The sequence below is a fragment of the Bos indicus genome, chromosome 29 (assembly GCF_029378745.1).
Source record: "Bos indicus isolate NIAB-ARS_2022 breed Sahiwal x Tharparkar chromosome 29, NIAB-ARS_B.indTharparkar_mat_pri_1.0, whole genome shotgun sequence".
In the NCBI taxonomy this organism is placed as follows: domain Eukaryota; kingdom Metazoa; phylum Chordata; class Mammalia; order Artiodactyla; family Bovidae; genus Bos; species Bos indicus.
Window position 1 is genome coordinate 42,955,639 of NC_091788.1, and position 20,709 is coordinate 42,976,347.

The window sequence follows — 20,709 nt, forward strand, 5'->3', positions numbered from 1 at the left end:
GGTGGATGGATGGATGGGTGAGTGGGTAGGTGGATGGATGGATGGATGGATGGCTGAGTAGATGGGTGAGTGGGTGGGTGGATGGATGGACGGCTGAGTGGGTGGATGCATGGATGGATGGATGGACGGCTGAGTGGGTGGGTGGATGGATGGATGGCTGAGTGGGTGGATGCATGGATGGATGGATGGACGGCTGAGTGGGTGGGTGGATGGATGGATGGGTGAGTGAGTGGGTGGGTGGGTGGATGGATGGATGGACAGCTGAGTGGGTGGGTGGATGGGTGAGTGGGTGGGTGGATGGATGGATGGATGGATGGATGGCTGAGTGGGTGGGTGGATGGATGGGTAAATAGATGAGTGGATGGATGGATGTACAGATGGGTACATGGATAGTTGTTGTTCAGTCACTAAGCTGTGTCTGACTCTTTGTGACCCCATGGGCTGCAGCACACCAGGCTTCCCTGCCCTCCACTATATCCCAGAGTTTGCTCAAGTACATGGATAGATGGGTGGGTAAATAGGTGGGTCGGTGGATGAATGGACAAATGAATGGATGTAGCAGAGGAAAGCTCTATATGGGATCAGGAAGACATCGCAGAGGAGGATGCTTTTGAGCATGGTCCCGAAGGGTGACGAGCAGTTTGCTGCACAGAGAGGAATAAAGAACAGAAGGAAGAAGGATGTGCTCTGGTTGAGAAACGGAGACACGGGGTCCCTGGGGCATGGAAGTGAGGTCCCCACAGTCTCATTCAGTGAGTGGGTCCCGATTCTGCTCTGCACTCCAGGGCCACCCCCCAGGCTGCGGCCTCGGTTCAGACTGCTCGAGGCCATCATGTCTCATACCAAAAAGCTCCTGTGAACCTGGAGTTATAAAGCAGATCTTTGCTGGCTGCACGAACACACCTTCCCCACTGAGGCTGAAAGATAATTTCTCTTTAATTGATTTTTTACCACCACGAACAGTAAAGTAATATGAGAAAAAAATCTACACTGCAATTTTTCCATTTGTGAAAACCGAAATTACACCTTGCAGACAATTCCCTCGGAGTGTGGACCCCTCCCTCCTCTTATCGTGTTTCCCGACTTTAAATGCTAGAAACCAGATATATGTATTTTTCAAAAGAGCTGAAAGTTTTCTATGGGAAGGGGGCAAAGTGAGGACTGATTTCTCACATTACATGGAATGCGGTAGGGAGGGCACCTCTGCTAGAAAGAGATTTCTGTAAATACACGAGAAGGCGGTCCTGTTGACGCCCGTTCTTCTGTCTATAAGACGCACGAGTGACAAACAGGACATGTTGTTTTAACACCAGACGATGAAGCGCCTCACTTTCCCCTGCTCGCCGGTGACGACGCTGGCAGATTCTTTTTGCAGGTTCCAGTGACGCCCCCCCCCAACCCCCACTGAGCTCACAGGCCTTGTGGAAATAAACTTTCCCTTCAGGGCTTGGTTCCGAGCCAGAGAGGGATGTGGGTTCACTGTTTCATGAGAAATGGGGGCTCTAAAGCCATCCCACCGACACCGACCAGCCTTTCAGCGTCAGCCATAAAGATGGGCTGAGTGTGGGGATCTTGAAAGAAAAGATCAAACCTGCAGCCCGGCTCGCACTAAATTAACCTCATGCGCGGCCCAGGGTCATAGTCCAGGAAGGCCAAGGCCACGTCTGTTTCATTCACGGGCAGCATCTTTGCTCCCGCTGAGATTAACGTTAGCCAGATGTCCTTAGAGGCTGACCGCAGCCCGAGCGAGCACCTGAGATGTAAACTTGGCATTCGGAAGGGCCAGGGGGCGTGCGCCTCAAGGCCTGACCTCTGCCCCGCGGCCCTGACTGCAGCCGCGCCTCAGCGGCAGGTTGGGCAGGTGCCAGACTCGCTCTCACCGCACGTGTCTTGTGCTCCTTGCAGGTGTAGAGGCTGCAAGTCAGGGGAGGGGGGGCCCGGCTCCGCCAGCCGTCCACCATGGTGGTGGCACACCCCACCGCTGCCGCCGCCACCACCGCCACGCCCGCCACCACCGTCACGGCCACCGTCGTGATGACCACGGCCACCATGGACCTGCGGGACTGGCTTTTCCTCTGCTACGGGCTCATCGCCTTCCTGACGGAGGTCATCGACAGCACCACGTGCCCCTCCGTGTGCCGCTGCGACAACGGCTTCATCTACTGCAACGACCGGGGGCTCACGTCCATCCCTGCCGACATCCCCGATGACGCCACCACCCTCTACCTGCAGAACAACCAGATCAACAATGCCGGCATCCCCCAGGACCTCAAGACCAAGGTCAACGTGCAGGTCATCTACCTGTACGAGAATGACCTGGACGAGTTCCCCGTCAACCTGCCCCGCTCCCTGAGGGAGCTGCATCTGCAGGACAACAACGTGCGCACCATCGCCCGGGACTCGCTGGCCCGCATCCCGCTGCTGGAGAAGCTGCACCTGGACGACAACTCCGTGTCCACCGTCAGCATCGAGGAGGATGCCTTCGCCGACAGCAAGCAGCTCAAGCTGCTCTTCCTGAGCAGGAACCACCTGAGCAGCATTCCCTCGGGGCTGCCCCGCACGCTGGAGGAGCTGCGGCTGGACGACAACCGCATCTCCACCATCCCGCTGCACGCCTTCAAGGGCCTCAGCAGCCTGCGGCGCCTGGTGCTGGACGGCAACCTGCTGGCCAACCAGCGCATCGCCGACGACACCTTCAGCCGCCTGCAGAACCTGACCGAGCTCTCACTGGTGCGCAACTCGCTGGCCGCCCCGCCCCTCAACCTGCCCAGCGCCCGCCTGCAGAAGCTCTACCTGCAGGACAATGCCATCAGCCACGTGCCCTACAACACGCTGGCCAAGATGCGCGAGCTGGAGCGCCTGGACCTGTCCAACAACAACCTGACCACGCTGCCCCGCGGCCTGTTCGACGACCTGGAGAACCTAGCCCAGCTGCTGCTCCGGAACAACCCTTGGTTCTGCGGCTGTAACCTCCTGTGGCTGCGGGACTGGGTGAAGGCGCGGGCGGCCGTGGTCAACGTGCGCGGTCTCATGTGCCAGGGCCCCGAGAAGGTCCGGGGCATGGCCATCAAGGACATCACCAGCGAGATGGACGAGTGCTTCGAGGCGGGGGCGCAGGGCGGCGCAGTCAACGCCGCTGCTAAGACCACGCACGCCAGTGACCATGCCTCTGTCACCACGCCCCAGGGCTCTCTCTTCACCCTCAAGGCCAAGAGGCCGGGGCTGCGCCTCCCCGACTCCAGCCTCGACTACCCCATGGCCACGGGCGATAGTGCCAAGACCCTGGCCATCCACGTGAAGCCCCTGACGGCGGACTCCATCCGCATCACATGGAAGGCCACGCTGCCCGCCTCCTCCTTCCGGCTCAGCTGGCTGCGCCTGGGCCACAGCCCGGCCGTGGGCTCCATCACGGAGACCCTCGTGCAGGGCGACAAGACAGAGTACCTGCTAACGGCCCTGGAGCCCAAGTCCACCTACATCATCTGCATGGTCACCATGGACACCGGCAACACCTACGTGGCCGACGAGACGCCCGTGTGCGCCAAGGCGGAGACGGCCGACAGCTCCGGCCCCGCCACCACCCTCAACCAGGAGCAGAACGCCGACCCCATGGCGGGCCTGCCCCTGGCGGGCATCATCGGTGGCGCCGTGGCCCTCGTCTTCCTCTTCCTCGTCCTCGGGGCCATCTGCTGGTACGTGCACCGGGCCAGCGAGCTGCTGACCCGGGAGCGGGCCTACAACCGGGGCAGCCGGAAAAAGGACGACTATCTGGAGTCGGGGACCAAGAAGGATAACTCCATCTTGGAGATCCGCGGCCCCGGGTTGCAGATGCTGCCCATCAACCCTTACCGCGCCAAAGAGGAGTACGTGGTCCACACCATCTTCCCCTCCAACGGCAGCAGCCTCTGCAAGGGCACGCACACCATCGGCTACGGCACCACACGGGGCTATCGCGACGGGGGCATCCCCGACATAGACTACTCCTACACCTGAGGCTGCGCCCCTCCCCTGCCTCCCGGCGCGGCCACTGCGGGGGGACTGTGACCAGCTGGCTGCCATCCGACGGGAACAAGGCAAAGAAACTCCACGCTGACTTTCCCGGCGGAAAGCAGAGTTTGGGGAGGGTTGACAGTTTTGTAGGACCCAACAGTGGGAAAAAAAATTTTTTTTTTTTTAAAGAATAGAAGGCAGGAGGGAGGTTTGACGTTGCTGAAGACATAATTTATACCAAATTATGCCAGGTGGGGAGGGAAAGACTAAAAATAAAATGGCAGGAAGGGTTGGGTCGGGGCTTCTTTTTACCCCCTGAGCTGGGAAGAGACTACCTGTGCGTCTCACGCTCCGCGCACAGCCGTCACAGAGGAGCCGTTTCAGAAGCCGCCAGCACGGAGCCCTTCACCCAGCCCTCGCGGCTGGCTGCTCACTGGAGATGACATGATGGAAGGTTTTCAGGCTTCTCACAAAGGAGAGGGGAAGAAAAGGATCTTTTGCTATGGAGATATTGTCCTGAAATCTCTTCCCTGGTTCTTTCCATGCCTTTTTCCCTTACAGATTGGCAGAAAAGAGCGTGTCCTTCACGGCACTCTCTGAACAACGGTATAGTCGATTAAAAAGCAAACTTTCTTTTTCCTCTACTGGAGCCCTCCTCAATTCCATGCAGCATAGGATCACGGGAGCGCCATGGAAGCTGTGGCTTTCCCAGCCACCTGGAGGTGCGTCTCTCGACCCGTCTGTCTTGATGGGGCGTCTCTGTATTCAGATGGGTAGACAGAGCCACGTATACAGTCCTTACAGTCCTGCTTGGGTCAGTTCATACAATGTCCTGAGACAATAGAGTCGCGAAGATGTTGCTTTCTCCTAGAAACGATTGAGTAAGTGGACTGTGCTGGGGATGGGAGTGGGGTGGGGGACAGTGCCGTTCCTAAAGGCGGAGGCATGTCTGTCTTGGCCGGGTGGCTGGGGAGACCCTGGGCAAGCGGTGTTTTCAGCTCAGTGCTATCTCAGGGTGTCCAGGGCTGGGCCGAGCTCCTTTCTGATGTCGAGAAGAGCTCTCTTTGGCCGCCCGCGTCCTCACCTCCCCGCTACACCTCAGATGCAGTGTATCAAGAGTTACTTTGTGTGCAGTGTGCTTCCTCCAAGACAGGTAATTGGTGCAGGGACTTTTTTTTTTTTTTCTATATCAGCTGATTAGACCTAATGGTTTCCATGGCTGCTCAAACAAAGCCCAGAAAAAGACATGACAATTCTCAGAAAAGCCCTAGGAGACAGCAACCCACCCCTCCAGCCCCCACCACCCAAGAATGTAGAACACACTCAGCCATGCCCACCCCGAGGTCTCTGCTCTGCAGAAGGAAGGCCAGATCTCTCTAAAAATGCCAGCCTCCAAAAGGACACTGACCGGAGCCTTCAGAAGAGTTCAGTTTTTTTTTTCCCTTCCCTCTGGAATCAATGCTGCCATCATTCATAACTGACAGGACTGTTTGGCGAGCCATGAGATTAAAACGATGATGAAATAATGACAGCGAATCTGGCAAGAAGAGAGGAGAAGGGCCTGGGGTTCTGATGGCCACGGCGTTCCAGCACTCGGGCAGCTGGGGGTCACTGTTTGTCCAGGTGCCAGCTGTCCTGCACCCAGGAGGGGCAATATCAAAAGGAGAGGCGCTGGCCTGAGGGCAGGGAGGATGAGAAGGGGTCCAGCCCCTGGCCGTGGCGTTTTCAAAAGACCTCGGCTGCTCTGACAAAAGCCAAAGGCAGGGAGAGGAGACAAACAGCAGTCACTGGGCTGCGGGGACAGGCCCGGGGCCCAGCCACTCGCCCAACATGAAAAGACGCCACTGGCCCCTCAGCGAAGAGGCCGGGGTTCAAAGAGACGGACACAACGGCCGTGTGAGTGAGGTGGACAAGAGGTGCAGTGCTCATCGCCGGGCGGGGCGGATGGTATCACCGAGCGGGGATCCTCGACCCCCAGCTTGAGGGAGACGCCGAGGGTCACCGACACATTTCATTCTAGACTCGAGCTGTTTCCCTTTTCCCACCTGAAGCGCTTTCTCCTACGATGAAGTCAGGAAAGAAAAGCTTCCGAGCGTCAATCTCACATCTCCCTCTCCCACCCCCGCCCCAGATACAGGCCCCTTCCCTGTGGCCCAGGGAGGGGCAGAGGGGACCCCCAAGCAGCGTCCAGGAGAAGGGGCACTGGCCAGGGGTCAGAAGTTCAAGGTCTCTGCTGTTCCCTGAATGCAGTCTTCTCCCTAAGGGCACCACTCCAGTCTCTGGCCAGTGTGCCAGGAACCCTGGGTCCCAGCCTCCCCGCTGCCAAACCCCCACCCCAGCCACCAACATGCTGGGTCCCCTGCTCTCCCTCCACATATGTCCTCCTCTCCCGGAGCCAAGTGAGAGGTCAGATCCTCCCCTTAGAGGCTGGGTGGGAAGGTATTTGGGGAACCGCAGGAGGTCCTACACAGCGAGGGCATACCCGGCAGCTCTGAGAGCCTGCCTATGCCAGCAGCACCCTCCAAGCCAGGCCCGGAAGATGACCACCCTCCTTCTCGCTCAAAGCAGGCCAGGCCCCCCGCCCCAACCCCAGCCTGAGGACATATTGGTCTCCTCCTCCCAGCTCCTGCACTCAGGGGCGCGGGCCCCACCTCACCCCGAGGGGAAGCCAGGTGCTTGCTGCGGGCATCCTTCTGCCCGTGTAAAATTGCTGGAGACAGTGGAGACTCAGCCCAGCCAGGCCCCACGGGCCTCCTCTCATCTTTTCTCAGCATCCCAGTACCTCTCCAGAGCCCCTTCTAAGAACAAGCCTCCAATGTCAGCTGTTTCCCGGCCCCCCAGGCCAGGGATGGGGCCCTGAAGCCAGGTCCACTCTGAAACCCCATCCCCTCCTGGTCCAGGTTCCCCCTGGCCAGCCAGGTAACCTAACGAGAAAGGGTGTGCCAGGGCGCCCAGCCTCCCCCAGCCCCGAGAAGCACCTGAGGACACAGGGCCTGGGCCACCACTTCTGTCTAGAATCTCCCTCTTGTGGGTGGCCCACCTGACCTTTGCAGCCTCTTAACTAGCCGGAACAAACCTCCGTGCCCTCAGCGCTGATGAGTGTATCTCGTGGTATTTAAGGCAGGTTTCAAGTTTAAAAAAGAAAAAAAAAAAAGCCCATGACACTTCTTTGGTTAAGTGGTTTACCCTTCGTGGTAATTAGATGTAGTGATTGGAATCTCTTTTCTATTACATGGCAATTTTCCTTTAAATTTCCCCTAAAAAAAAGGAAAGAGAGAAGGCGAGGAAAGCAGGCAGCGGGGCCAGGCGAGTCATTTGCATTTTGCGAATGAGGCCTCTTGTAAGCTCAGCTCAGGCGTGGGGCCCAACGTATGGAATGCTTAAGAGATTACTAAGAATAAAATCTATTAATTAGTCATACTCAATTCCGCAGACATGATGTGCATCAGAAGCTCCTTTTCTTCCCTCTTCCCGCGGCCTTCCGCGGAAGCCTCCATCTTCTCTAGGTTGGCCCCTGCGTCCTGGACTGCCTCCCACTAAGATGGCAAGCTGCGTGGCCAACCAGGGGGCCTCTGGGCTTCGGGGGCAGGAGCTGGGGCGCCGGCTCCTTCCCGCTTTGGGTGACACTGGCAGGGGAGGTGACGGCGGCTGGGAAGATGGCACGACTGGGGGGCTCAGGCTTCCGCTCCCTAAGTCCGAAGCCCATGCCTGCCTGTGCCTCTGTCTTCTTCGATGGGCACCAAGCTTCCCCCGCAGTCCCCTACGGGTCCCGGGAGGCCCGACTGCCCCAGCAAGCAGCAGAGCACGAAGAGACAGGGAGGGTTTCCAGGCGGGGCAGGGAAAGCTGGCTTTATGAACCCACAGCCTCTGTTTCCCCTTCTGTAAAGCAGGGGTGGGCTGAGGCCGGGTCTGGTTCCACCCAGAAAAGCTGGGTGCACCACTGGCAGAAAAGAGGCGCCCACTACCCGCCTACCCCTGTCTACTGACTCTGGAAGGTTCTAGTTGGCCCACGGCAGGTGATGGAGGCCAAGAGTAAGAGGGACTGGCCAGGTGAGGGGTCCTGGGGGGCTGAGGGGGCTGACTGGGGCCTCGAGAAGGGAAGGGGCGGCTGGGCAACGTGCCGAGACTGCGTCTGAGCCCGCTCCTTCACCCCCTCAGAGCCGCAGAGCGAGCAGAGGACACTGCCACCCACCTCCAATGGCAGCTCAAGTCCCAAAGCCAACCCCCTCCAGAAATCTGCTTCCTGCTGAACGTGCCAGGGAGGACGGGGCTTCTGAGCCTCGCGCTTATGAAAAATACAACAAGAAAAATTGGATGCGGCAGACAGGGAGCAATGGAGCTGAGAAGGCAGCCGGGGGAGAGCTGGGGCACTTGCAGGAAGGCAGGGCCTCAGGGCGCACAGTGGCTGAAGCCCCCTGAGGGCCAGACTGCGTTCTCAGGGGCTCGGGCGGGGTCAGCCGTGTGGCCATACCCCCCCAAACTCAGATCCGTGCAGGTGCTGGGCGGCGGATGCCTGGCACTGGATCTGCGCCAGGGTGAATGCTAACGAGCCATTCACAGCCCAGCTCAGGCCTTCCAGAATGCAGGCAGAGGAGGCATCTTTTTTCTTAAGGAGGGATAAAAAGGCTCAAAAATGCAAATCATTACCATTTACAACCAAGCGAGTCTGCTAAATTGATTAGGAAAGATTAAACTCCTTGGAGGTGAAGGGAAAGGGGGATTTTTCGCATTTTATGAACCTGCTCCCAGTGGTCTAGGCAGAGCGCAGGTTGGCTGGGCCTGGCTTGCGGGGAGCTGAGGATCTCTGAAGGCTGGCCCCATGCCTGCTCCAGCGCTCGGGACACGCTGAGGTGGACAGAGCCTGGCCTCGAGTCTGGAGGGGAAAGCAGGTTTGCTTCCATCAAGTGCCGTGGGATTGGGGGCTGTCCCGGCCCCCAGCAGAGACTCTGTTGCCCCCACCACCCTCCAGATCCCATCTGCCTTCAGGGTGAAAAGCTAGGGGACCTTTGTGGGCAGGACTTTGTAAAGCCATGAGCCTTTCTGCTTCCTTTCTGTTCCAGGGCGGGTCTGTTTCTGATCCCTTCCCTGCAGCCAGTGAAGGGGAAGTGGGGCCAGCTGTAGAGAGAACTGAAGGTCAGGAAGAGAGAGCTGCCCAGCAGAGAGAGGCAGTGAGCTCCCTGTCACTGGGAGCATTCAAGCACTTGATGGGGACGTGGCAGGTACTTTCTTGCCTATACCAATGCCTGGTTCTTGGACGAGAAGATCTTGGCTCCTACTCTTACTTTACCATCCCTGAGGACCGTGTAAGCAAGATATTGGGAGATTGCTCAAAATGACACATGTCCCCTGAAAATCACAGGTCAGGGCCATCCCACAGCAGGGCCATCCCACAGCCGGGCCACCTAGCCACGGCAGAGGGCCGCTTACACACCAGACAGCCTGCAGAATCCCCATCCTCAGTGTCTAAGAGACACCTGGAGAGGAAGTCCAGACACGTGCCGCCCCGTCTCGGAGTCGGGAGCGCAGAGGGTGACCCACCACCTGGGCTGGCTCTCCTGGGTCCTCTAGGGGGCCGTTTCCGGGGCACTGAAGCTCCCATCCCACTGGCTGCTCCCCCAGCAACACGCTCGAGGCTGCCGGCTCAGTGCCTCCGTCCCAGCCAGGTTGACGGCTGCCTGGGGCGCTTTTCACTATCCGTTTTTAAGCATTTACCATTTCTTTTGAAATGTTCTAAGTAGTTGCCTGAAATACCCACATTTGCTTCTTTAAAAACACTCAAGAAGATTCCCTTGGCTCTTGATTTTCCCTCCCTTTTCTTCCACCCTCCCTTTGCATTTTTAATACACTGTTTTTCTCTAGTTTCAGAAATTCTATTATCGCTGGGGCCAGGCCCATTTTCTCACATTAATGTGATTTGCAGGATTGCCCAAAACCCCCATCTCCAGTTTTGCAGGGGCAAAGCCCGCCTTTGCCCAGGTCCCCTCTGCAGGCATCGTGCCCAGGGCAAGCAGGTCTTTACCAGCTTGATGCCTTGCTGATCAGCAAAGCTGATGCCTTGCTCCCCGTGGGAGAGCCTGCCAGGCCAGGGGCTTCTTGGGACCACTGTCACTGGCCCCCACCCCGTTTCTTGTGCTGAGAGGGCAGTGTGGACATACGAGGGCACTGGGGGTCCTGTGTGGGGGGGGGGGGCTGGCGTGGCCCCCACTTCCTGGCAGAGCCAGTCTCTGAGGCACTGAGGCCATCAGAGCCACCCTGGTGCCATGGCCCCTGTCCCTCCCACACCCAGCCATGCCGCCCCCATACCTGAAAGCCCGAACGTCTAAGCCCAGGGCGACCTTGCCGGAAGGTCTTTGTGGTCACTGCCCCTAAATCTCTTTTATGGCTGTTAGGGTGGATGGCCACTCAGGCAAGATACCAGGTCCCCACACTCCTCCACGCAGGGTCACTGAGGCCTGGAACAGTGCCTGACACGCGGGGTGTCCCTCTCCTCCTCTGTCGTGAGTCCCCAGGGTTCAGTGCACAGGGCCTGGGCGGGCATGATGGAACCTCTCCTCCCGCACCCACGCCGCTGGCAGCCTTAGCAGGGCTCCTCCTCCTCGAAAATCGCACTCCACCCTCCCTTGGACCCAGCGATCAGCAGCCACGAGCCTGTTGGGGAAATCCAGCCATGGGTGAGACCCAGCCGCCCACCTGGGGGACCCGGTTCCCCCTCTCTGAGCCGAGCCTCAGGTGGCTGATGAGGAGGGCAGAGAACTGGGTGTCCCGCCTTGTCTGACACTCCTGTCAAGAGTCCCCACATCTGAACCACCCACCTGGATGACCCAACCGGGCTCTCCTCAAGACAGAGGAAAACAAATGCAACCCAAGCCAGCGATAGAAGACACAGCAGGGCTGCCACCTGCTCATCTCTGGGAACTCAGTGGTCCAGGGCGCTTCTCAGTGCCCTGTGCGGAGGACACGCCTGCAGAGGGTTCCAGAGACCACCCACCTCCGGCTGGTCCCGTTTTCAAAAGGTTCTGGGAACCCAGGAAGAAGACACACAAAACCCTGGACCTAGCTTAGATTTTTTTTTTTTAACCCAGCCCGGCACACCACCTGCCTGCAGGCCAGCAGCCTCAGCTGAGAAGCCCACCCAGCGTCCAGGAGACACTGAGAGCCCTGGGGAGGAAGCAGAAGTGCCCAGCGTTAGAAGTTTGCCATCTGAGAGGCAGAGAAGCAGGGAGATGCTATGGAAGGCTGGGAACGGCTGCGGGGCTGTGAACAGGGGCGAGCCAGAGAGACAGTGCGGTTGCCCGACTCTGCTGGCTGGGGCGGGCGCCCCCTAATTCCAAACATCCCCAGGCGGGTATGAACAGGGACGGGGAGAAGAAGAGTAAACTAAGGAAACCCCACGCGTACGCCCTGCAGAGCAAATGTTTTTAAGAGCCACCAACTGCAATCTCCCCTCCCAGTGTTCAAAGGTTACCGTATCTCATGAGGTAAGGTTACTGTATCTCATGAGGTGTGGTATGATAAAACACTGGCGGGGCTGGGGGGTGGCCGGGGGACTCAGCAGAATCCCTCCCCCACAGCCTGGGGAGGAAGACAGCAGGGAGGGGTCCTTGGGCAGAGCCTGGTAAATGAAGCGGGTCCCTCTGCTGCAGAAGGCGGATGCCTGGCCAGCCCACGGCCCGGGGAGGACAGGGCTGCGACCAAGGTCCCTCCTGCCATCTGAGAGACCCCAGCCAGGGCACCTCTGCTTCCCTTGAGCCCCTGCACTTCCCCCCCTGCAGAATCAGCCCTGGCCACCCCCATCTTCATTTCCCTCCAAAGGGCAGAGCAGTCTCGGGGGTCTGAGTGGTGGGACTGCTCCCGCTGCTGCCTGCTGCCATCTGACTCTGGGCTGGCTGACCCGGCCTGGCCCCGGGGCCCACTTGCCCCCCTCCCAGCCTCACCACTGGACACGCAAACACCCACCACGACGACAACACAAACCAAAGTGCACTGCGAACTGCCCTTGGGCCTCCTTCCTGTAGGTGCCTTGAAACTTCAATGTTGAGATGAATGTGATGAACTTATTTGGTCCTGTTTTCTGTTTGTCTCTTTTCATATAAAATGTCCAAGTCCACTTTCCTTGTCCTTTTCTTGAAATAAATAGAACGATTTAACTTTTACAGGCCTCTCAGCTGCTGACTCCCAGCTTGGCGGCCCAGCGTGCCCAGGGCCAGGATCTGTTGCCCAGGGGGTCTCGGTTGTCCACGTCCCCTCCCCAGGCTGCCCTCCGAGGGTCAGCCCGGCTGTCGGGGCCCACGGGCACAGAGGTGGTGGCTGGGCGGGAAGGAGACTCTGGGTTAGTACATTCCCCGGGCACCACCAGAACCAAAACCGTGATCCTGCTGCAGGACGGAGAAGGGATGTCTGACCCCATCCCACAGGCCCCAGGGAAGGCGACTGCCAGCTAAAGGCCGATTCCAAGAGGGTTTTCATGAGGAGACGTATTAATAGAAGCCGTGGATTATCTTGTAAGAGGCTCCAGCAGCCGTGTGGGCGCCCAGATAAGCCTGGAACCGCTCGGGCGCTGGGGACACGGCTGTCCCTCTGCTGGCCCTGGTCCTCCCACCCCCAACACCCTTCATCCCCAAGATGCACCCGCCGATTTCACGACTCTGCAGGCCTACTCTGATATCTCACACCTCGCGGGGTGGGGGGCGGGGCGGGGGGGGGTGGAGCCGTAGGAAAAAAACTATTTTCCGTGAGAACAATAGCAGTTTCTGCTAAATTTAACATAAAATAAGAGCTCATTACTTCTGCCTTAGATCTGATTCCACATCTGGAAACGGGTTAATGAGCTTTTTCCCTTATATTCCAAGGAAGCAAGGTTATTTCTGGATGTGCCTTGCTGGCAGGTGGCCTGGCTGGGGTGACATGGGGTGCTCTGACCCTGTAGATGCCCTTCCCCCCACCCTCTTAGTCCTCGGTGCCGGCCCCCTGGGCGGGGGTGCGGGGGGTGCATCCCAGAGACTGTGGGCCTTGGGGAAGGGACAGACGGCTTCCCTGACCTCGTCCGCGGGTCCACCCAGCACACGGTGGGGTGCTCGGGAGGGCTGCCTGCTACTCCCTCACCCGAGACTCGTCTTTTAAGAACATGATCCACCAGCCAGTCAGTAGATGTTTACTGATGGCCTACTATGTGCTGGGGGTGGGGCTGGGGCCCCCTTCCAGCCTCATGGAGGTAGGGAAGGGATGTTCATGACCGAGGCGGCGTGGGGAGGGTCTCTGGGAGCCATGTCTCCACTGAGGGTGTTTCCTCAGACGAGAAGGACTCGGGGGGCAAGGGAGCGGGCCTGGCACGTGGCTGTCAGAAGCGCTGAGGCCAGGGCACAGAGGCGGGTCCGGTCCTGTACGCCCTCTGGAAGATTCCGCTTCCCCTGGAAGCACGGCGCCAATCCACCGGCCCCCACCCCTGGCCACACCAGGTACTGTTCACTCCCTGGCAGGCCCTGACCCCGACTTCCTGGCCCGATGCCCTTGAGGGCCGTTGAAGGTTCAACTCAGGCCTCGTCTCTGGTGAGGCCGTGTCCACCTGCTGGTTCTCACCTGCACAGGTGACGGGTCCCAGCACCTCGCTCACTAGGGGCCCCTGGCGGGCACATCTTCCCTTCCTCCCCTTTCAGACCCCAGAGGCATGGCCAATGTGAACGGCCAATAAACACCAGCAAATCGATCGACCAACAGATCACTCCATCAGGGCGGGACCCAAGGAGGATGACTTTCCAAGACCGGGCACCGGTCAGCAGGCAGTCTTACTTCCCCCAGCCCCAACCCCTAGCCCTGAAGGGGGCTCTGACCCAGCTCACCACACCCTCTACACGACCGACAGCAGGGCCCAGAACCAGGTGCCCCTGGGCCCCTCTCTTCAAGCGGGAGCGGGAGGAGAGCTGGGTTCGGGGGCTGTGTTCCTCAGGCTCTGAGAGCTAACAGAAGTTCTGCCCAGGAAGGGCTCACGGGCTGGGAACCACCGGGTTAATGCCTGTCCTGGGGGCTCCCCAGGCAGGGCCTCAGAGCTGGGTGAGACCCGCAGGCCCCACCGCCTACTCCCTGTGCGTCTGTAAAGCCTGTGCGTGAGGACAGTTCACGGCTCTCGATTCTCCCACTGGGACAGCGCCGACTCTGCTCCTGCGTGTGCCAGGGCCCCGTGAGAGGGCTGGAGTGCTGCATCCCCCCGTGCCCCCGCTTGTCCAGGGAGCGCAGGCCCCGTGCCTGGTGCCCTCGGGGTTTACCCAGCACCCCTGGCTCCCAGGTGTGGGCGCTGACCTGGCCGGCACATCCCCCAGGGAGGCCCAGGTGTCTCCACAACAGCCCCTGGGTCTGCTCCCCACACCACCCCGACCCCATCTGAGGTCTGTGGCCTGCTCCCCAAACCTGCTAGAGGGGCTCTCAGGCTGACCAAAGCTTTCGGCCTCCGGAGAACAGGGGTGGAGATGAGGGCATCTCAGGTTTTAGTAAATGCCCTGGATGGGCTGGGTGGGGGCGGCTTGTGGCTGGAGGCCCACAGGGATGGGCCCACAGGAGGAAATCACCAGGGACCACGGGGGAGATCCAGGACCTGCATTCCAGGTCAATGGAAAGAAGACCCTCCAAACACAACTGACCCTTTCTGAAGAGCAGAAGGTGGTCTGAGTGGTCCTGAGCCCGTCCTCCCAGGACAGCAAGCAGAGTGGGCGGGCCCCTTGAGGCGGCGCGAGTTCTGGGTGGTGGAGGTGATAGGCTGGCAACGAAGAGCCCTAGTCACCCCATCACGTCTTCTGATGGCCCCTGGGGAACAGGCTGGTCTCCTCTGAGACCCTGGACCTCCCCTGCTGCAGCCCTGCTCCAGCCAAGCAGTTTCCAGCCCTTTCCTTCGCAAAGAAATCTCAGGCCTCACGTATCACTGAGGTTATGGACATGAGTGGAGTAAGCCCCCGAATAGCTGCTCAGCCGCCAAGGGACATCCCAAAGCCCAAGGCCTCTGCTTCTGGTACCCAGCTCCTACTGGTCAGTCAGTTCAAGTAGGATAAAGGGTGGCTGCCATCCCATCCCTGCTCTTACCCAGCCACCACCAGGTTCCAGAAGCTTCTGTCCTCCTGCCCCTACTTCCCAGGAGGGGTCTCGGCCTCACCAAACATCCTGGAGAAGAAGCAACCAAACCCGGGAGGGGCCTAACAACCCCAATCCCACCCCGCACCAGAGTACGAGGCCCCAGACAGAGCCGAGGTCCCCCGCCAGCCCCGAAACGCTGCCTCCCAAGGGCTGGGAGGAGGTCGCGCATCACTTTCAGGCGCCCCCAGCCCACCTGCCTCCCCTCCCATCCTCCACAGCCCTCGTCCCCTTGTCAGCACCGGCCTCTGCACAGCCCGCCGCCCCCAGGCCTGGCACCAGCACCTCTGAGGGACCCTCTCCTTCTGAGGCGGAGTAAATAGGCTCCCTCGAGCTGCTAACTGACAGCACAAATGAAAACCCGGCACTCCCCCCGCAGAGATTTACAGGGGACGTGAAATCTTATTTGCACCGCTGCCAAGCCTGGGACATGAAGAAATTATGCCTCGAGAAGAGGCCGGCCGGCTCCCCACGGAAGCGGCGGCATTGGAGATGGGCTTATTAAAAGCCACAGTGGCCACATTTCAACCCGTTTCAGGTGTTAAGTAATTTACTGCCACCCAGAATTCAGTGACTGTTTTTTTATCATTTTTATTTCCGTGATACAGGCCCAAGGCCCCCGCACGGGGGACTGCGGGTCTAAATGCTCCCTGCACCCCCAGGACTGCAAGGGAAATGGGGAGCAGCAGCCTGGGAGGGGGCAGGGGGTGGCTGGTGTGGCCGCCAACACCCCGATTCTCTCCAGGTGTTATACCAGGCTTGGCTCAGAGTGTTGAGGAGGGCTGACTCTAAGATCCTCCCGACCCACATTCAGGGGCTCAGTGATTCCCCTAAAGACCCTGCAGGCATTTTCTGAAGACAGCAATGGTAGAGGAAGTCCTGTGAGAGCAAACAGCACCCCTCTCAGGAGGGTCTACCAACCACACGCCCAACAAGTCTTTATTGGCACCTACTGAGTGCCAGGTCCCCAGACAGCAAGTGAGCAGGACCCTAAAGACCCCGCTCCCCGTGGCTCACACACTCCGCTCACAGTGTTGAATAATGCCATGTGGTCGTGGTTGGTTGATTAAAATCTCCAAAAGGCACACAAGCTCTCGAAAGAAACATGGGAGGCTCTGGACAGAGGGGCAGGAGGAAGCGAGCCCGCCTGACGGGACATCAGGTCCGTGCCAGGAGTCACAGCCATCCTCCCGCAGGGACCTCCGGCGTCACAGACAAGAAGATTCAGCGTCACAATGCCACTCACTGCTCTGCAGACGGTGCGGCCAGGGGCCTGCGCCCTCCCCTTCCACGGCCTTGACCCTCCTGGGGAAACACACGGCCTCACGGTCACAGAAAACCAGGGGCAGGGAAGCGTGCGGTCTGGGGCCCACGGGGTCACGAGCCCTGAGCACCTTCTCAGCAGTGCTGGGCGGGGGGACCATTTGACGTCTGCCGGCTTTGTGGGGATTAAGCCTATTACTGAGGCTCTGGGGGCTTATCCGACACCCTTTCTGAGGCCCCCTTTCTCCACCTGTTTTCAGATACTCGGGAAGACCAAGGGGAATCTTCAAAGCCCAGGCTGAGCCAAGAGCAGAAATTCTTTAATTAGCTTTCTCTTGGATCGGGGCCCTGGCGAATGGATTAGTTGTGGTGGGGCTGGAGAAAGGGATTGCAGTCCCTTAGAGCTGAGATTACAAGCCCGGGGTGAGGGGCTGAAGGCCCATCAGCAGGGATGGCGGCTCCCCAGGGGCTGGCAGATGGAACCTGTGACCGGGAAGACGCAGGAGACATGCTCTCAGCGAGGCCTCGGTCCTCGGGAGCTGACACTTGGCACACCCGGGCGGCACCCTGGGGTCTTGTAATGGCTGTGTGTCCTCCCCGTGGGACGGCCCACATCTGGCACCTCATGATTAGGGGGGACTTCTATCTGTGAGAGGCAAGGCAGTGCTGCCCAATGGTGCCAGGCACCAGACATCTGTCACCGTGTTCCGTCCTCGCTCATCCCCACTTTCAAGCAGGTAAACTGACGCCTGGGCCTAAGGAGCTTGCCCAAAGCTATGGTGACAGAGGTTCGTGTGTGAACCAGGTCCTAGGCCAGTTAAGGAGCCTGACTGGGATCTGTGAACCTGGAGGGAAAGGCACAGGCCAGCCCCCACCAGATATCGCTGCAGGGAAGTAAGCCTCCCCAGGCAGGCCTCCTCCAGGAAGCCTTCCCTGACCAGCGCCCACTACTTTGGATCCCCCTAGTTGGACTCATACCCTGCGCTGTGCCCACTGCTCCCACTGTACCCTGAGTGTCTTTTAGAGGCGGCTGGGCCTCCCTCATTTCATACTCTCTGAATGAAGGGAGGTGGGCTGTGCCCTCCTCCGTCCAGGATGGGGGTCCAGGAAAGGGAAGGCTGGCAGGAGGCTGGGCCTTGGGGGCTGGAGGACAGGAAGGAGGGAGCCACGAGCGGAGGCTGCCTGGGACCCTAGGAGCCCAGCTCCAAGCTCAGGTCTCCCCCAGGCCGGGGCTCTCCTGCTGGCCAGGAGGGGCAGGCTGATTCAAGGACTTGGAGACCCAGATTCCCCGGGACTGAAGCCCTTTGAAGTGAGACTTGTGCTCTCCCTTGAGCTCCGCATCAAAGGCAGCTCTGCTGTGGTCGGGCCACGCTGGGCTCTATAGATAAGGGCCGCCCTCTTGGGGCAGGCAGAAAAAGGGCGACTGGGCTTCCAGGAGCAGCCGCCAACCGCCCCGGCCTCCTTCTGCCTTCCCTGCTCCTGGGGGAAAGAAGCTGAGACACCCCCAGGGAGCCACCTCAGGCCTCTGTCTGGGATGCTCCCCGCACCCCTCTTCCTGACCCTCCCGACAGGTGTGCCTCCAGAATCAAGTCATTGTAGGCAACGGTGTAGCTCCCCAGGGTGTCCAGCTCCTGGAACCACATCTCCATTGCTTGTCCTTGCAGCCTCAGAGCCCTGCACCTGCTCAACGAATGGACGGCTGTGCTACGGAGCAGGTGGCAGGCTGCGGGAGGAAATGACATCCAAGCCGGGACCTGGAGCCTGAATGACCAGAGTCAAACGTGAAAATGGGAAGAGAGGGTGCATTGGCTAGGAGGTGAGCGGCCCAAAATCATCAACTGGTCTGGACTGGAGAGGGTCCGAGAGGAACCAGAAATGGCAGGAAAGGGGCTTCCCTGATGGCTCAGTGGTAAAGGATCCACCTGCCAGTGCAGGAGACACGGGTTTGATCCCTCATTCAGGAAGATCCCACATGCGACAGAGCAACTAAGCCCGTGCACCACAACTGCTGAGCCTGTGTGCCCTAGGGCCCGTGCGCCTCAACAAGAGACGGCACTGCAATGGGAGATTCACACACCGCAACTAGAGAGCGGCTACCCCTTGCTGCAACTGGAGAAAAGCCTACGCAGCGACGAAGACCCCGCACAGCCATAGATAAATAAATAAAATCATTTTTAAAAAAAGTAATGGCAGGAGAGATTCTGAGGCCAGACGATGTGGGTGTACCCATCACGATGCCCAGAGAGTCAGAGAGTCAAGGTCACTATTTGCGCAAGACCTTCCCTAAATCAAGGATCCCAGGGATGAAGAAGCTGTGACAAGAGCCAGGGCTGCCCAACGCTGAGGGCCCCCATCTCCACTGTGGCCTCGACGGATACCCTCTCCCCCTAGTTGTGCAGCGCAGCTCCGGCACCAGCCATGAGTTTGCAGACAGAGCTGAAACCCAGAGGCACTGCCCAGCAGGGAGCAGTGTCCACCCCATAAGAGGCCAGGCCCAGACAGACCATGGCCAAGGGAGCTGAGCGTGGGAATGAGGCCGGGCGCCAATCCCCCCAGGAGCGTCTCCAGTGGTGGGCATGGCAAACCGGGGGCCACAAGGGCAGCAGTGGTCCTGCTGAGACTCCCTGTGAGCAAAGAGAAGGTCTCCGTGTTTTCTGGGATAAAGCAATTCTTTCCAAGACTTGCGCCGGCCGTGCGAGCCGCAGGGGTGAGCCCAGCAAAGGCCGGTTTTCCGCTGCCTTTCCCTCCTCCAGGGACCAAACCTGCGCGCATCGGCAATTCCAGCCTCCGCCTCTTCTCCAGCCGTGGAGAGTGATATGTCTTATTTCAATTAGCTTTTTCCTGATTACCGGCGAAGTTCTGCATCTTTTCACTTGTTTACTGGCCATTTGTTTTTCTCTGACTGGGAATTGCCTGTCCACAGCTTTTGCCCATTTTTCTTATTGACGTGTAGGAGCTCTCTGCACATCAAGAGAAGAGCAGAGAAGCAGCCTTCTCCTGGGGCAGACCCTCAGAGCTTCCCTCAAGGGTCCTGGGCCCAGGAAAGGGAGGAGGATTTGCAGGGGGCTCCCACTGCATCCATACACCCTACCCAGCTCCCGGTGGTCCAACTCTGCTCGGAGACGAAGCACCTTCAGCAGGTGGGAGCCCCTGCCAGGCCAGCATCGCAGCTGGCAAAACCCAGAGGACTGATTTTTTTTTTACTACACTGCCCTGTGGCTGGCGAGGTGCCCTGGATGGCACCCGAGAGGAGGCAGCTGGTATAGAGGGATGTCTAGGAAGAAGCGACAATTATCAGTAGCCAGCCCAGTTCAGTGGGAACCAGCTGACAAAGGGGGCAGGTCCTGAAGCCTCAGGCTGACCCTCCCGACAGAATTCCAGGGCCCTCTCTGGTGCACACCATCCCTGCCCCACTTCCAGCTACATGTGTATGCATGTTCAGTCACTCAGTCGTGTCCAGCTCTTTCCAACCCCGTGGACTGCAGCCCACCAGGCTCCTCTGTCCATGGAATTTTCAGGCAAGAGTACTGGAGCAAGTTGCCAGTACTGGCACCACAACTGCTGAGCCTGTGTGCCCTACAGCCCGTGCTCCTCAACAAGAGACGGCACCGCAATGGGAGATTCACACACCGCAACTAGAGAGCGGCTCCCACTTGCTGCAACTGGAGAAAAGCCTACGCAGCGACGAAGACCCTGCACAGCCATAAATAAATAAATAAAATCATTTTTAAAAAAAGAAATGGCAGGAGAGATTCTGAGGCCCGACCATGTCAGTGTGTACCAGTCACTTCCCCAGCGAGTTGCCAGGGGATCTTCCTGATCCAGGGATCGAACCTGCATCTCTTGCATTGGCAGGCAGATTCTTTACCACTGCACCACCAGAGAAGCCCCTTCCAGCTATGACAGTCAACAAAGAGTGACCCAGACGTGGATAAATGTGAGCCCTGCCCCTTCACCCTCGGCCACCTGACCTTTCAGGGCCAGAGGCAACCCTGTGGTTCATTCCCCTCCAGCGTTTTCCGTATTTCGCAGGCCATAAAATTGATTTCCAAAGTCTATAAAGGCGATAACATTTAGCCCGGAAGAATAAAGTCCCTCCTTCCCCAGGGTAACGGCTGCCAAGAGCCCTGGCAGGGCCCTTTCTGTAGCTGGGATGGCAGACACCGGGACCAGCCTGCAGACATCCCTACACCAGGTGACAAACGACGACTCAGCAAGCGCCTGGGAGGCTGCAAACCTCTTGCTCACCTTTACCCTCACTGCCTGTTGCACTGGCTCCCCCAAAACCAGGGAGGGCACACCAGCACCCTGGGGCCACCTCTCTCCCACTCGGCACTAAGC

General features: G+C 59.0%; 2 protein-coding genes across 6 annotated transcripts in view; one reads left to right on the forward strand and one right to left on the reverse strand.

Annotated features, from left to right (window-relative positions):
* Positions 1-7,149, forward strand: part of FLRT1 (fibronectin leucine rich transmembrane protein 1) — an 81,938-nt gene extending 74,789 nt beyond the window's left edge. For all 5 annotated transcript variants that reach the window (XM_070783087.1, XM_070783084.1, XM_070783085.1 and 2 more), the window contains one exon: positions 1,906-7,149. In XM_070783087.1, the coding sequence (XP_070639188.1) occupies positions 1,960-3,993 (2,034 nt within the window). In that variant the 5' untranslated portion in view covers positions 1,906-1,959 and the 3' untranslated portion in view covers positions 3,994-7,149. The remainder of the gene's footprint in view (positions 1-1,905) is intronic.
* The window catches only part of MACROD1 (mono-ADP ribosylhydrolase 1), a 155,008-nt gene that overhangs the window by 109,059 nt on the left and 25,240 nt on the right, over positions 1-20,709 (reverse strand). The window lies entirely within an intron of this gene.